General features: G+C 36.2%; 2 protein-coding genes across 2 annotated transcripts in view; one reads left to right on the top strand and one right to left on the bottom strand.

Annotated features, from left to right (window-relative positions):
* The window catches only part of dok7b (docking protein 7b), a 33,033-nt gene extending 28,484 nt beyond the window's left edge, over positions 1-4,549 (top strand). The window contains 4 exon segments of the mRNA XM_048196794.1: positions 1,627-1,696; positions 2,104-2,181; positions 2,281-2,427; positions 4,018-4,549. Coding sequence (XP_048052751.1) covers positions 1,627-1,696; positions 2,104-2,181; positions 2,281-2,427; positions 4,018-4,157 — 435 coding nt within the window. The 3' untranslated portion in view covers positions 4,158-4,549.
* Positions 4,550-6,117: 1,568 nt separating this feature from the next.
* lrpap1 (low density lipoprotein receptor-related protein associated protein 1) lies at positions 6,118-11,822 on the bottom strand. Its single transcript, XM_048196793.1, has 8 exons — positions 11,542-11,822; positions 11,277-11,421; positions 10,930-11,060; positions 10,690-10,810; positions 7,839-7,994; positions 7,662-7,744; positions 7,310-7,486; positions 6,118-7,134 (listed from the first exon to the last, which is right to left on the bottom strand). Exons 1-8 carry the CDS (start codon positions 11,701-11,703, stop codon positions 7,066-7,068), a joined length of 1,044 nt encoding a protein of 347 aa, XP_048052750.1. The 5' UTR covers positions 11,704-11,822; the 3' UTR covers positions 6,118-7,065.
* Between the last annotated feature and the right edge of the window lie 1,887 nt (positions 11,823-13,709).

Below are 13,709 nucleotides of genomic sequence, written 5' to 3'. Positions count from 1 at the left end.
TAATGTTACAAATGCCTTTACTGTCACTTTTAATTAATTTGTGTATCCTTGCTGTAAAAAAAATATTTAAATTATTTATTATTTACAAAAAAAGATCTTACTTTTGAACCTAAACTTTTGAACGTCAGTGTATGTTACTGCATTTTTGTTTGTTTTGCATATATATATGTATATGTATATAATTAAAGCCAATTATAGGATTGCATTTATGCCACATCTTAAAACACTAATACACCTTTTGCAGAAGTTTTACAATGGAATTGCTTTTCTTTTTCCATTTATTCCTTAACAGAACTAAAAGTATCACTAATAGAACCATTACAGAACTGTAATCGTTTAGAAGAATTGGAACCAGAATTGTTAAATTCTTTACCTAATGCTGATTTAAAAAAATTAAAAAAATAAATACTTGTTACCCTTCATATGTTAATAGAAACTTGGTGGTGTGAATTTGGATATAAAGAAATTACACAGAAAATAATGCAAATCAGTGCAGCTGAATACTCACAAACAAATCTGCTTTGAATAAAACAGCTCAACTATTTCTGAGTCTAAATGCATTGTGCGTCAAAGTATGGAGACAAACTGTTCTCTAGATTTGGACTAGAACTTCACCAACAAAATCAGACATCTGCGACAGATCAGGGCGGTGTTGATTGAGCATCAGTCTTTCATGATGCACTCATCTAATCATGGAATCCAGCGTTCCAGCACAAAACGGAAGACTGTTCCAGCCGTCTGTGTCTCTGGATCATGCTCAGCCATCATGTTGATGCATCAGTGGGGAGGCAGAAGCAGTTTGCAGAGTGAATTTAAATGCATCTGTCAACTCGCCACACGCACCGGGCTGATCTGAGAATGCAATAATAAGCTTTAAAAACAGCTTGCTTTGCCCTGAATTTTTTTCTTTTCGCTGTTTGGTCAATCAATATTTAATACTGAAAAAACATTCCACTCTTAGTAGCTCACAGCAGTGAATACTTTTGTACAATAGTGGTAAAATTTTAGTTGCTTGTGACTGCAAGCATGTCTTTAGGCTTTAACTAGGTGTAGTCAGTCTTTGCTCTTTGTAAAATTTAATTTAAAGATATAAACAGCAACAGCAGGAGAGAAGCGGTTCAGTGTCAGAAATATGGTCCGATATTTTGGTTTTCGCATCTTTCCACAAATGTTTAGTTCAACAGTGATTTTGCTCACACTTCTTTGCTTTGATTAAACCAGATAACTGCTCAGCTATTTTTGAGTCTAAATGCATCTTTTGTCAAAGTATGCAGACAAACTGTTCTGTAGATTTGGACTAGAACCAACAAAATCAAAATATATTCTCGTCACTTCATAAAATTAAGGTTGAACCACTGCAATCACGTCAACTGTTTTAACAATGTCTTTAGCACCTTTCTGGACCTTGAAAGTGCTGGTTAAATTGCTGTCTATGGACAAGTCAGAGAGCTCTCGGATTTTATCAAAAATATCTTAATTTGTGTTCCGAAGATGAATGAAGAGCTTACTTTTGGCAGCAGAAGAAGCAGAAATGGCTGGCTTAGTCAATTAAAAGAAAATAAATACAGCGTTAAACAAGTCTACTGCTGCTTTGGGATTTCTGAATCACTTTTGTGTTTCTTGTAGGTGGAGGAGAAGAGCAGGTGTGAGATCAAAAACGGTTCTGAGCAGCAGAAGACTTTTGGTGAGACTGAGAGTGAGCATCATATAGTTTTCTGGTTTTGAAATGATAATGATGGCAAAGGCCCCTGAATACACAGTCCCTTTGTCAGGAAACAATACAACAGGGAGTGCATCAGTAATGCCTCTCTCATCCCTAAGTACATAAAGCTTTCAACCAGACTTCCTTGTCTGTATCGACTGATAAAGTGATTCTAGTCTCAGCATCGATATGTTGTAGCTAAACATAGCAGCCATGAGGAGAAATTGCGATGCTTTGTTGTCACTGGATATCTGATGTTTGTGTGTGTAATATGCCAAGTCAGATTGTTTTCTGCCGATTACATTAACAATTTAATGATTTGGAGCATAAATCTGAGTGTATTTTGATTTTAAATGAATGGCGTACTTGATACGTTCTTGGGTTTTTGTCCTGCTCAGCAGATCCAAAAGGCAATTATGAGCAGATGGCATTCATGACTGATGCATCCAGGTGGCCACAGTTCAGAGCCGGAGAGTATGGTAATTGAAATGCCCCATCTTATTCATCACCACCTGATCACAGCATTTCATTCGCTCTTATTTCATTGGTAATTGTGCATGTTATGTTTTGTCTTGCAGGAGAGACAGGACTGACAGTTATTGACAGACTTCAAGGTGATTCCATTAACTATGTGAATATCCCCATCAGTCCTACCTCTAAACGACAGCTGCACTATATGGAGTTGGATCTGCAGGACCGTCCAGAGTCAAGCCACACTGTCAGAGGTACACTGTGCTCCTCGCATATTTACTACTCATTTTTGATCCTTCAATTACATGCCTTGCAACCAAGTACTCGTTTTTTGATCATTAACTTTACAATATACACTCTACCATTCAAAAAACCAAGGCTATATTTATTTGAAAGTTAAATGAAAAACGTAATATTATGAAATATAAAACTTTTATCTGTTGTAATAGATTTAAAAATGTAATTTATTCCTGTGATGGTAAAGCTGAATTTTTAGCTGCCAATACTTCAGTCTTCAGTGTCACATGATCATTCAGAAATCAATCTAATATGCTGATTTGGTCCACAAGTAGTATCTTTTTAATTATTATTATTATTATTAATGTGGAAAACTGATCATATTTTTGTAGAAACTGAGATACATTTTTTTTCAGGATTCATCAATGAATAGGAAGTTCAAAAGAACAGCATTTATTTGAAATAGAAATCTTTTGTATCATCATAAGTCATGTGTTCCATAAGATGTGTTCCAAGTCTTCAAAATATGTATTGACATTCGAATACATACTCCTGGCGTGTGAATCAATGATTATTATACTTCTCACAACCTTCAGGAGCCTGTACCATGATGGTAGTTGAACAAACTCAGGGTTATAGCATTAGTTTCGAGTTGACAAAACCAAACTACTCCAATCTGGCTTTGTTGGTACCATGATGCTGATCATCAACTTTCTCTGTCAACTCAGGCTTTGATCCTAAGTTTGTGGAGCGCGTGCACATGAATCCGTGACATCAGTGGCAAACAGCCAATCACATGCCTCGCAACATGATAAACTGTGATTCAAAACTCTTTTGCTGAAAATGAAGAATTTAAATGCATTTACACTAGTGGAAAATACTTGAGAAACTGGAGCAGTGACTTTATTGCATTGGATGTGTCAGTGTCAGTTTGCTCACATCTGATTGGCCCAATTTGAGTTTGAGATCTCTAACCCAGAACATAACCTGCCCCAGAGCAGGTTAGCCGTGGGGCGTAAGTTACTATGGCGATGAACACCACTAAAAGCCAAGTCACTTTCATGGTACCTAAAACTCAGGATTGGCGCAAACTAATCTGAAACTTGCCTGGCTAGCTAGCTAATCCGGCTTCATGGTACAACCCCAGCAGTACCTTATTCCACAATATTTACTGAAACATTATGTTATCAATACTAACTCACAAGATTCAGCAAGAGAGAATAGGTATCAGTGAACTGCAAACAGAGACAGTAAGTTGAGCTGTATGAAGGCCATTATATCTCTCACTTTCTGAGGAAGGAAAAATCGTACTGACCCCAAACCTTTGGACAATATTGTAAATTGTTGGTATCTGTAGTTCTGTCTACAGTAGTCAATATTTGAAGTGGGTCAAAAAAGTTCATCAAAGTTGTCCTAAGAAGAAGGTTTTAGGACAACTTTGATGAAAGGTTTTGATCCACTTCAAATGTTTACTACATTTTGGGTGTGAAAACAAATGACTTTCAGCTGTGTTGAGATTATTCTAAAATGTTATAAGCAGGTAACAGAAGCTTGCACATTTAAAAAGTTGTTAATCAATCTATTGTTTTTTTATTGTTTGTAATCAGCAGCCGGCTCCAGCACTAAATATGCCCACATTGACATCACCGCTACTGAGACAGCACAGAGGGTGGGAGCCCAGCATGCACAGGGCCGAGAGGAGAGACTACAGGAACTAGAACAGAAAAGGAGAGGAACGCTTACCTGAACATATAACGAAGTGGAGTTTAAATGCCTGAGACATTTTTTCCATTTAAACCTAGAAATAGTTTTTCAATTGTCACAGTTGTGAGATAATTTGTGAAAATAACTTTTAAATTTCTTGCATCCACTGAACCAAACATGGTTTAACACAAACTTTTAGAGTTGGTCATTATTAAAGCAACAAAGAAACATTAAGAAATTCCGAAACTTTTACATATTTTTAAATTACATTTTTTCAGCATAACAATTTGAGTGAAAAGTTTAAGTAAGAGAATTAAAGTAAAAATAGAATAATTTTTACTTGTGGTTTCTCAGATGTTTAACTGTCTAACCTGTCTCAGTATGACTTATATATATTGAACTTAATAAATTATTAAAATGTAAAAAAAAAAAAAAGAAATGGTTAAAAACCGACTTTATAATAGGTGGCCTTGACTACTATGTACTTGCATTTAAATTAAACATTTGATTCAATGCACGTATTGTGTACATACATGTTTTTACATTGTACTTATATATTAAAAAAAAAATCTGCATGTAATTACATCTGTAATTAATTTCCGTAATTACACTGTTGACCTCTCCCTTACACCTTAACCCACCCTTAAACCCAACCATACCACCAAACCTGTCCCTAACCTTACCCGTATCCCACCTCAATAGCAGCAAAAGTGTTTTGCAATACAATATGAACATAAGTACATTGTGCTTATTTTTTAGTAGTTAAGGCCACCTAATATAAAGTGGGGCCAAAAAATAGAACTATTGTTTTTATTGAAGAAGAGTTTATTAAACTTCTGAATCAATTGACTTGTTTAAAGGTCCCGTTTTTCGTGGTTTTTTGAAGCTTTGATTGTGTTTATAGTGTGCAATATAACATGTGTTCATGTTTCGCGTGTAAAAAAACACAGTATTTTTCACATAATTTACTTATCTGTATACTGCTGTTTCCACTGTCATAAAAACGGGCTGATGACTTCCTTGTTCTATGAAGTCCCTCCTTCAGAAACACGTAACGAGTTCTGATTGTGCCAGCGGTTCCTGTGTTGTGATTCGACAGCAGTTTAGCGCATCTTGCCCGGAAAGGTCACGCCTCTTACCATAACGTGGAGATGCACGCGCTCAGTGTTATTGTAAACATGTCTTTAATTTTACCCTATTAATTTGAGCCGGAATCAGACCCGGTGATTGGACTGCGGGATGAAAATAACAGCGTTTCGACGACATGGCGACAAACACACTCTACAAACGCAACTCTTGTGTATTCCTGTGGGCGGAGGTTAGTCAAAAAACTGTTTTAGTGACGTCATTAAAGAAGGAAGTAGAGGGATGTAGTCCAAACTGGCCGTTCGATGTAGGCGACTTCTGTTAAATAAAATATCTCGCTTGGCATTGAACTTTGAGCTTTAAAATTTTACAGATTTTATTTATACTCTAACAACAACATTACACACTAACTAAAGTTTGAAACATGGGATCATGAAGAACGGGACCTTTAAAAAAGGTTTGAAAACAAGCAGCGTTTTCATAATTGTGTTGGATTTTGGTGGGGCTTTCGGTTGAGAACCACTGCTGTATATGCTAAATGTTTTTCTGCATTGTATTTTATGTACAAGTTTGTGGATGTGTATTATTTTCCATGTTTAAGATTTGCACGGAATTAGAAAAGTTTTAAATCTGAAAACAGATCCCAAATGCAACAACTGACTGTTGACATTACTGTAAATATATACTTCCTTTGGTGACCAATTTTGTTCTGTACATTTACATATTTCGTGAGAAACGTACTGTATTTTTTTTTTTTTTTTCAAAATATTTTCTGAAATTTCTATACTGATTATAGCAGTACTATGATAAAAATTATACATCAGTGACTAAAGATGCTCATCCTTTAAATGCTTGGTGCAATACCACAATCACTCAATGGCAGTTCAGCATGTCACCCATTTAAAATCAACACAACGCTCAGGAAGTTTGTTTTATTATGAAATGTGCAACATGAAATGAGCAGAACACGGACTTCTACAAAAGCTTTTCAATTATTTGTGGAGATCACATTCCTGATCATTCATTACGATGGTGGATTATAGGATTCGTATGAATATGAAGATTTTAAAATCACAAACTTTTGTTAGATTAGTAATAACAATGTCATAGATTAAAGAATTAGTGTTGGTTAAATTAGATTTTTTTATGACAAATCTCAGTGTCTACCTCATGGGACTGTTTAAACCATGAGGATGTTGATTCAGGTCTACCTTGGGACAAACACTGTCAATTATAGAAATGCCCCATGTACCCAAAGCTATTTAGTGATTTAGTCAATATTATGGTTGACTCAAGGTCTGCCTTGCCAAATAACTAATGTAGTGCGTGAGCTCGGCTTCTCTTTCTCCACTGGAGCACACCTTTTTCCTGACAAAGTTTAGCTGTTCAGTTCATGAAGGGGTATCATTCTGCAACATTTAAATCTTAGGATGCTCAGGAACTTTTTCATGTGTGAAAGCTTTATGCCGTGTACATATGTTGTAGAGGAATGTTAAATTATTTTGCACCCACGTTTGTGGGATGCTACACGTTTGCTGTTGTTAAGCAACTATTATTAAACATAAATTGAGCCACAAACAAATTTTTCCACAATTAATAGAATGTGGATAACATACATCAGTTTGCTGGCTAAATCATCTTCTGTACAAACACAAAATGGGAAATGAGCAAAAAAGCAGAACTGATCATTATAGAGTACCATTTTAAAATAAAATCATAATTTACCAAATAGTCTAGCATCCCAATGGAAATGTTAAATTCATGTCCAATATGCCGTACCTTTATAACCTCAGCCAATCTGTGTTGGATATCATTTTAGAATACTGCATTTGTGACCTATGAATGATTATTGCTGACAGTAGTGTTCAGAGTTCGTTGTGTCGCAATCCATTTTGGGAAATCTTATTCGTCAAATCCTGTAAGTGTTTCTTCATCTAAAAAAAAAAAAAAAAAAAAAAAAAGCGTGACCGCATTAGTACAGATTTAAAACATACTGCACAACGAATTTTTCTTCATGGGTATGTAAAAAAAAATGTGTATGAAAAAACACACAAAGTACAATCACCAAAAAAATATTGCATTATTCTAAAACCCAGTTTGCAGCTCTACCTTGTATCCCATTTCTCGTGCTTTCTCAGCAAGAGTGTTGTATTTTTCTTTGTTTCTCATGATGTGCTCTTTGTCTCCCAGGGCTTCCACATGCTTCAGTTTCTGATGAGACAGTTCCAGCTGTTCCTGATAGTGCTGGTGCTTCTCCACCTTTGTTTCAAAGTGTCTAAGTTCCTCCTAAATGAGAAAGGGAAAAAAAAATCAAGACTCCAGATAAGCAAATTAAGCCAAAAGCATGTGTTTGTAAGGCCATGCATATTAAAACTAAACTGAAATGCAATATTTAGCAGTAACATTAGCAGTGCAGTTAAAATCTGAAAGATATTCAGGTTATGACATAAGCAAAGCTTACTTTAAGAGAATCCAGTTCGTCTTCGCTCAGATTAGATCGTTTTGCCATTTCCCAAAGTTCTATGACTCTTGGCTCCTTAAATTCTGCCATAGGCAAAGATATGAGAGAGAGAGAGCATCAGAAAGTCATGAAGCAATTCAATTATGAAACAGATTCAGTCTTAGGAAAGGTAGCCACCGCTGTCGGCACTGTAACCCTCATGGGTGATCTTGCGGAGTCGTTCAAAGCCCTGGTTGAGGTCCCTCATTCTCTGCTTCAGGTCTGCATGTTTCTGATGGAGAACATGTTCCTTCACTTCACCCTCTAGAGGACTGATTACATTCTTATGGATCTCTGATGGATAGAACAATGCAAGAGAGAATTATTTTTTGGTTCTGAAATTCAAAGACGAAGATTGCGAGTATCTGCACAAGAGGTTAACATTTAAACAATCCCATTATTAAACTAAATGGATAGCATTTCCCAAATGCATTGTTAGCCAACTATGGACGCAAGTTCCGTCATTACTTACACAGTTACACAGTCCGTCTATCAGCGCCTGCTTTCAAATGTTCTCGTGTGTATCTGTGTAAGCGCTCGGTGAAGAGCGTCACTGATGTCTATTTACAACATGTTTTTGAAGTGTTGATTATTGTAGCCACTCACAGACATATCTGTTGAGCGCATGAACACAGTGGCCAATCAGAGGCGTTTAAGTTAGTCAGAATCCGCTCAACGGTGTTCAAAGTGCTAGGCACGTGTACTGTCACATTTTTTAAAATTTCAGGTACCGAAGTCGGTACTTTTGACAACACTAGTTCCAACAGTCGCAAACAAGCATCGCAAATTTGTGTGGTTGGAACTACAGCTCTCCAACTGTGATTAGAAGCATAGTTTCTTGTTAGTATGACATGCAGCCTTAAATAGATCATGCACTTGGGCACAATAAGCATGCTAACATTTTGTATCTTTCATTTTATTTAAATATACATTAATTTCTTTTATATATACTGTATTTTGACATGTAAAAAATCAGCTGCATAAAAGTGTAAAGTAACCTCAAAGTATAATGTAAGAGGGAACCAACAATGAATCAAACATCAAATTAAAACAAAACATTGAGGAACAGAAATAGTGAATGGTCCTTGTTCATTACAGCAGCATCTCTGAAAATTATATTGATGAGAAACTGCTGACTAAAAGTGTATTTCAGTTACATACTGCATGTAAAATTAATGACTTTCTGTAATTTGTGTAAGTGAACTACAACAATCTGACATTAATTATGATAATGAATTGAATAATTAGCCGAATTTATTACTCCACCACCTATGCGACGTCATTAATGACAGATCTTTATAGTTAAAGGTGCCCTAGAACTTCTTTTTAAAAGATGTAATATAAGTCTAAGGTGTCCCCTGAATGTGTCTGTGAAGTTTCAGCTCAAAATACCCCATAGATTTTTTTTAATTAATTTTTTTAACTGCCTATTTTGGGGCATCATTAACTATGCACCGATATATAGGTTGTGGCCCCTTTAAATCTCCCGCTCCCCCGCCCCCGGAGCTCGCGCTTGCCTTGAACAGCATAAACAAAGTTCACACAGCTAATATAACCCTCAAAATGGATCTTTACAAGATGTTCGTCACGCATACTGCTTGCATACATCGGATCATGTAAGTATAGTATTTATTTGGATGTTTACATTTGATTCTGAATGAGTTTGAGGCTATGCTGCGTGGCTAAAGCTAACATTACACACTGTTGGAGAGATTTATAAAGAATGAAGTTGTGTTTATGCATTATACAGACTGCAAGTGTTTAAAAATGAAAATAGCGACGGCTCTCTTGTCTCCATGAATACAGTAATAACCGATGGTAACTTTAACCACATTTAACAGTACATTAGCAACATGCTAACGAAACATTTAGAAAGACAATTCACAAATATCACTAAAAATATCATGTTATCATGGATCATGTCAGTTATTATCGCTCCATCTGCCATTTTTCGCTATTGTTCTTGCTTGATTACCTAGTCTGATGATTCAGCTGTGCACATCCAGACGTTAATACTGGCTGCCCTTGTCTAATGGCTTGATCATGGGCTGGCATATGCAAATATTGGGGGCGTACACCCCGACTGTTACGTAACAGTCAGTGTTATGTTGAGATTCGCCTGTTTTCCGGAGGTCTTTTAAACAAATTAGATTTATATAAGAAGGAGGAAACAATGGAGTTTGAAGCTCACTGTATGTCTTTTCCATGTACTGAACTCTTGTTATTCAACTATGCCAATATAAATTCAATATCGAATTCTAGGGCACCTTTAAATCAACATGGTTCAAAAGACGGAGGTGCCATGTTACTATGGCTGTGACTAGCTAGTTAATTTCTCCAATGACACATCGTACTACAGTGGTTAAAGGAGCGAGTTACATCATTGTACGGGTAAAGCACGCCTGGTTACGACAAGGGATCTAGTGAATTCCTTGAAAAGTCTCAAAAAGAAATGTGTTGATGAAAATTTACAAAGAGATCCTTTAGAAATAATGATTCTGCCTCACTTTAGCCTTTTAAAGTCACCATGGAAGCGAAATTGACAATTCTTATTTTTTTTTAATGGAATATTGCAGCATTTATTATCAATGATTTATCTGTGCACATTATTAATACATTTATTTATTATTTTTAAAAATTCATGTGCCCTCATAATCTTTATTCAAAATAACTTCCCCTCCCTCTTGCAGCAGCATCTTTTCTCTGATAACGTGAGGGTGGGACCACCTGTCACTCACATGAGATCACAGCAATAGCAAACCACAACCATCCAACGATTCAATCAATTCACAATGGACAAAATCAAGTCCCACCCTACATTTTTTCTTGTTTGAGAAGCTGTTTCAATCAGACACAAGTAACAATAAGTAACAACAGGGAAGAAAAGACTATCGCAACTTCCATCTCATGCCAATTTTAAGGATTTTGGATATTCCACTGAATACTATTAGAGATCCTATCTTGGCACTAAGCATGACCAATCTCTCACCTTCTGTCCGGCTGACAGTGTCCATGACAATGTTATACTCATTGATTCTGTCTTTGTGGTGCTTGAATTCTCTCTGAAGGGTCTGAAGTTCCTCGTCAGAGAACTTTCCAGAAGTCTTGGCCTTGCGATCAAAGGTTGAAGAGAACATTTAAGCAAAGTTAGTAATAAGTGAACAAGTCTGTAAACCTGCAAATGAGTTACACATTCACACTCTAGTGGATGTTTTGTCACATCAGTCACCTTGTTCCACAGCTTGTCCAGCCTTGGGTCATCAAATGTATCTCCCTCATTAACATCATGATCTTTCAGTCTGTTGCTGTCCAATGTCCGGGTGTCCTTTTTCCCATCCATTCCATACTTTGCCAGAATAACTGCAAACAAGTAAAGCTATATGTTAGGCTATATATTAGCCATTATGATTTTAATTACCAGTTTTATTCACAACATAAAAACCCATTTTTTCCTTCAGTATTTCTTATTGCAACTGGAATATGACATGTGTCAACAAAGAACTGTTCGTCAAGCCTTTTCATTGGGGTCTTTAATGTCAAAACCTTTATAAACCAAACAAAACAGTCAAATCTTACTATTAAAATTGCGTCTGAGCTTGGCTTCTCTCTCTCCATCCTCGTCCAACCCTTCTGCTTTCAGTTTTTTCCACTGAAGCTCGTCTTTCTCCTGAATCTTCAAGTCACTGTGCAGTTCTGACAGCCGCACCGGTGCAAGCTGCATCTAAAGCAGAACAGGAGATGGACAGGAGCATTAATGCTCAAAAGAGCCGTAATGAAATACTAGAATGAGATTTATATACAATGACAAAAGAGGGACAATCAAAACATACACATCACTTACCCTTGTCGCCTTTTCCCAGATCTGATTAAGTTTGGCAATCCTGAATTCCACCTGATTATTGCTGTTATCAGATGCCTTTTGTTCATTCATCTCTTTCGAGTACTTCCCCGCCTTTGCTCCAATAACAAACAAAGAAATCAAAATTATAAACCGCATTTTCATTCTGACACTAAAGAAGTGAATTAGTAAACAAAACGTAAGTGTTAATGTTTTCTAGAGCATCCGCGGCGCTATTCAGGAAGCGCTGAAGAAATCATACGGCGTTCACATGCTTGAACTTCCAGCTTTGCGCTGCATCATGGGTCTTGAAGTTTTACATTTCTTAGACGTTCGCGCTGTGGAACGAGGGACTCGACTTTGAAAGACTTCAAATCCCACACAGCGCTGCATTGCTCGTTACCAAGTAACAAGGGGCTTTGAGCAAATGAGATCAATCCACGCGCTGGGAATGAGGAAAAGCCCACTTGCAGCCATATGATGGCATCTGCTTATTGAAGCCACCTACAAGATTAGATTTTAAATCACAAACACAGACATCCCAAAAGTGTAATATTCATTTTTAATGACTGAGTGTTAGCCCATCTGTTGGACTTCAAATAAAATAAAATCCAATACTTGGGAAGCGAAATTCACACATTATTGTCAGCTTTAACATGGTTACTAGAGGTGGGAACATTCTTTTGCAATCTGTCTTGCTTAAGCCTGCTACCTATATTGCAATTTGTCTCTGCCAATTTTCCCAATTAGAATGTTAGTGGTAGTACTTAACTGCTTTCTAATATTGGAGATGAAACAATTATTGATATAGCAAACAAAATTAAACCAATTGAGATTCCTCGTATTTAGGCTACTACAAAATGGCTGAATTGGGACTCTCACAATGGTACAAAGTTTATATCAAATTGTGCCACCAATGATATCGAAGGGTGACACTATAGCTCAAAACAAAACCCAATGATATTTATTTACACATCTTTATATCTTACGAAGAACACTAGCCTACTTGATTCTTGTTGTTTGGTTACCCATTTAATGTGATGATAAAATAACTGGATACATTTTTGAAACATCACTCATTGTGGAACAGCAAGTTCAAGTGTTTCTGAGAGAGAGCTTGGGACTTTTTGTCACTTTCGGTACTATTTTAGGTAGGTGGTATTTAAAACTTTTGGTACAAAAAGTACTGAACTTGTACAACTTGTATCACAGCTAGTCAGGCAGTCTTGTTTTCACATTACATAAGGAAATACACTTATATTATCTACTAAATTGATATAAAATCCATAAAGCTGGTAATATCGATTCAAGGTGTCATCACCTTGGCACTGGCTCTCTGAGGGACCTCTTGTTAACAAATTCATCTCCTTGTTCTTACAGTCTATCATTTTCTATGTTGATCAAACAAATGCTCGCATGTTAAAAGCAAACTATTGAGCTTATGAGATAATTGCAGTACAAAGAATTTGTTAAATTTGGTGATCCTAATAATTTAGACAATCAAAACACTTGAAAACCACTTACTCATGCAAATAATGGCAAAGTGATTACAAATGAAGCCTACTTCAAGATATGTTAAGGACATTGACATATAATGAAAATATATGAAGTGGATTTTGCAATGCTTTTCCAGGTACAGTATAAAAAGGCAGTTAAGTGATCAAGGTTGCACCATCTTTGCTCATTGTCACACGTTCAGTCATTGACCTTTGATTCTACTTGAAAGACCTTTTAAATGAGCGGTGTAGTACAAAATGTCCCTATAAAAAGTACATGAGCTGCATCAGTAAAAACACTTCATTTGCTAACACAAAACATCTGCCACTTCACACTAAAACTAAAAATTGCTGTTGTGACAATCCATTTAATTATCCACTTGATCATTTGATATTGGTTCTATTCTTGAATGATTAATAAAACATCCAATTTCAGGATGGTAATTTATGAACTAATTTATAGGACTGAGACTTTTTGACTATAAACAGATGTTTCCATGACCTTTTTTTTTTTTTTTTTTGAGAAGACCTTGATCTGACAAGCCAATTTATCCAAACTGAAAACTCTTACTTCTTATAATTGTTCTAATATACTATGATGCAAGGGTGCATCATCAGAGTTCCATGACTGAAAACCTAAAAGAATTATAAACAGAGTTATAAAACGGTTAGTTC

Source organism: Megalobrama amblycephala, linkage group LG7 (assembly GCF_018812025.1).
Source record: "Megalobrama amblycephala isolate DHTTF-2021 linkage group LG7, ASM1881202v1, whole genome shotgun sequence".
Taxonomy (NCBI): domain Eukaryota; kingdom Metazoa; phylum Chordata; class Actinopteri; order Cypriniformes; family Xenocyprididae; genus Megalobrama; species Megalobrama amblycephala.
Note: the sequence above shows the minus strand (reverse complement) of the source record. Positions and strands in the feature narration are given on the sequence as shown.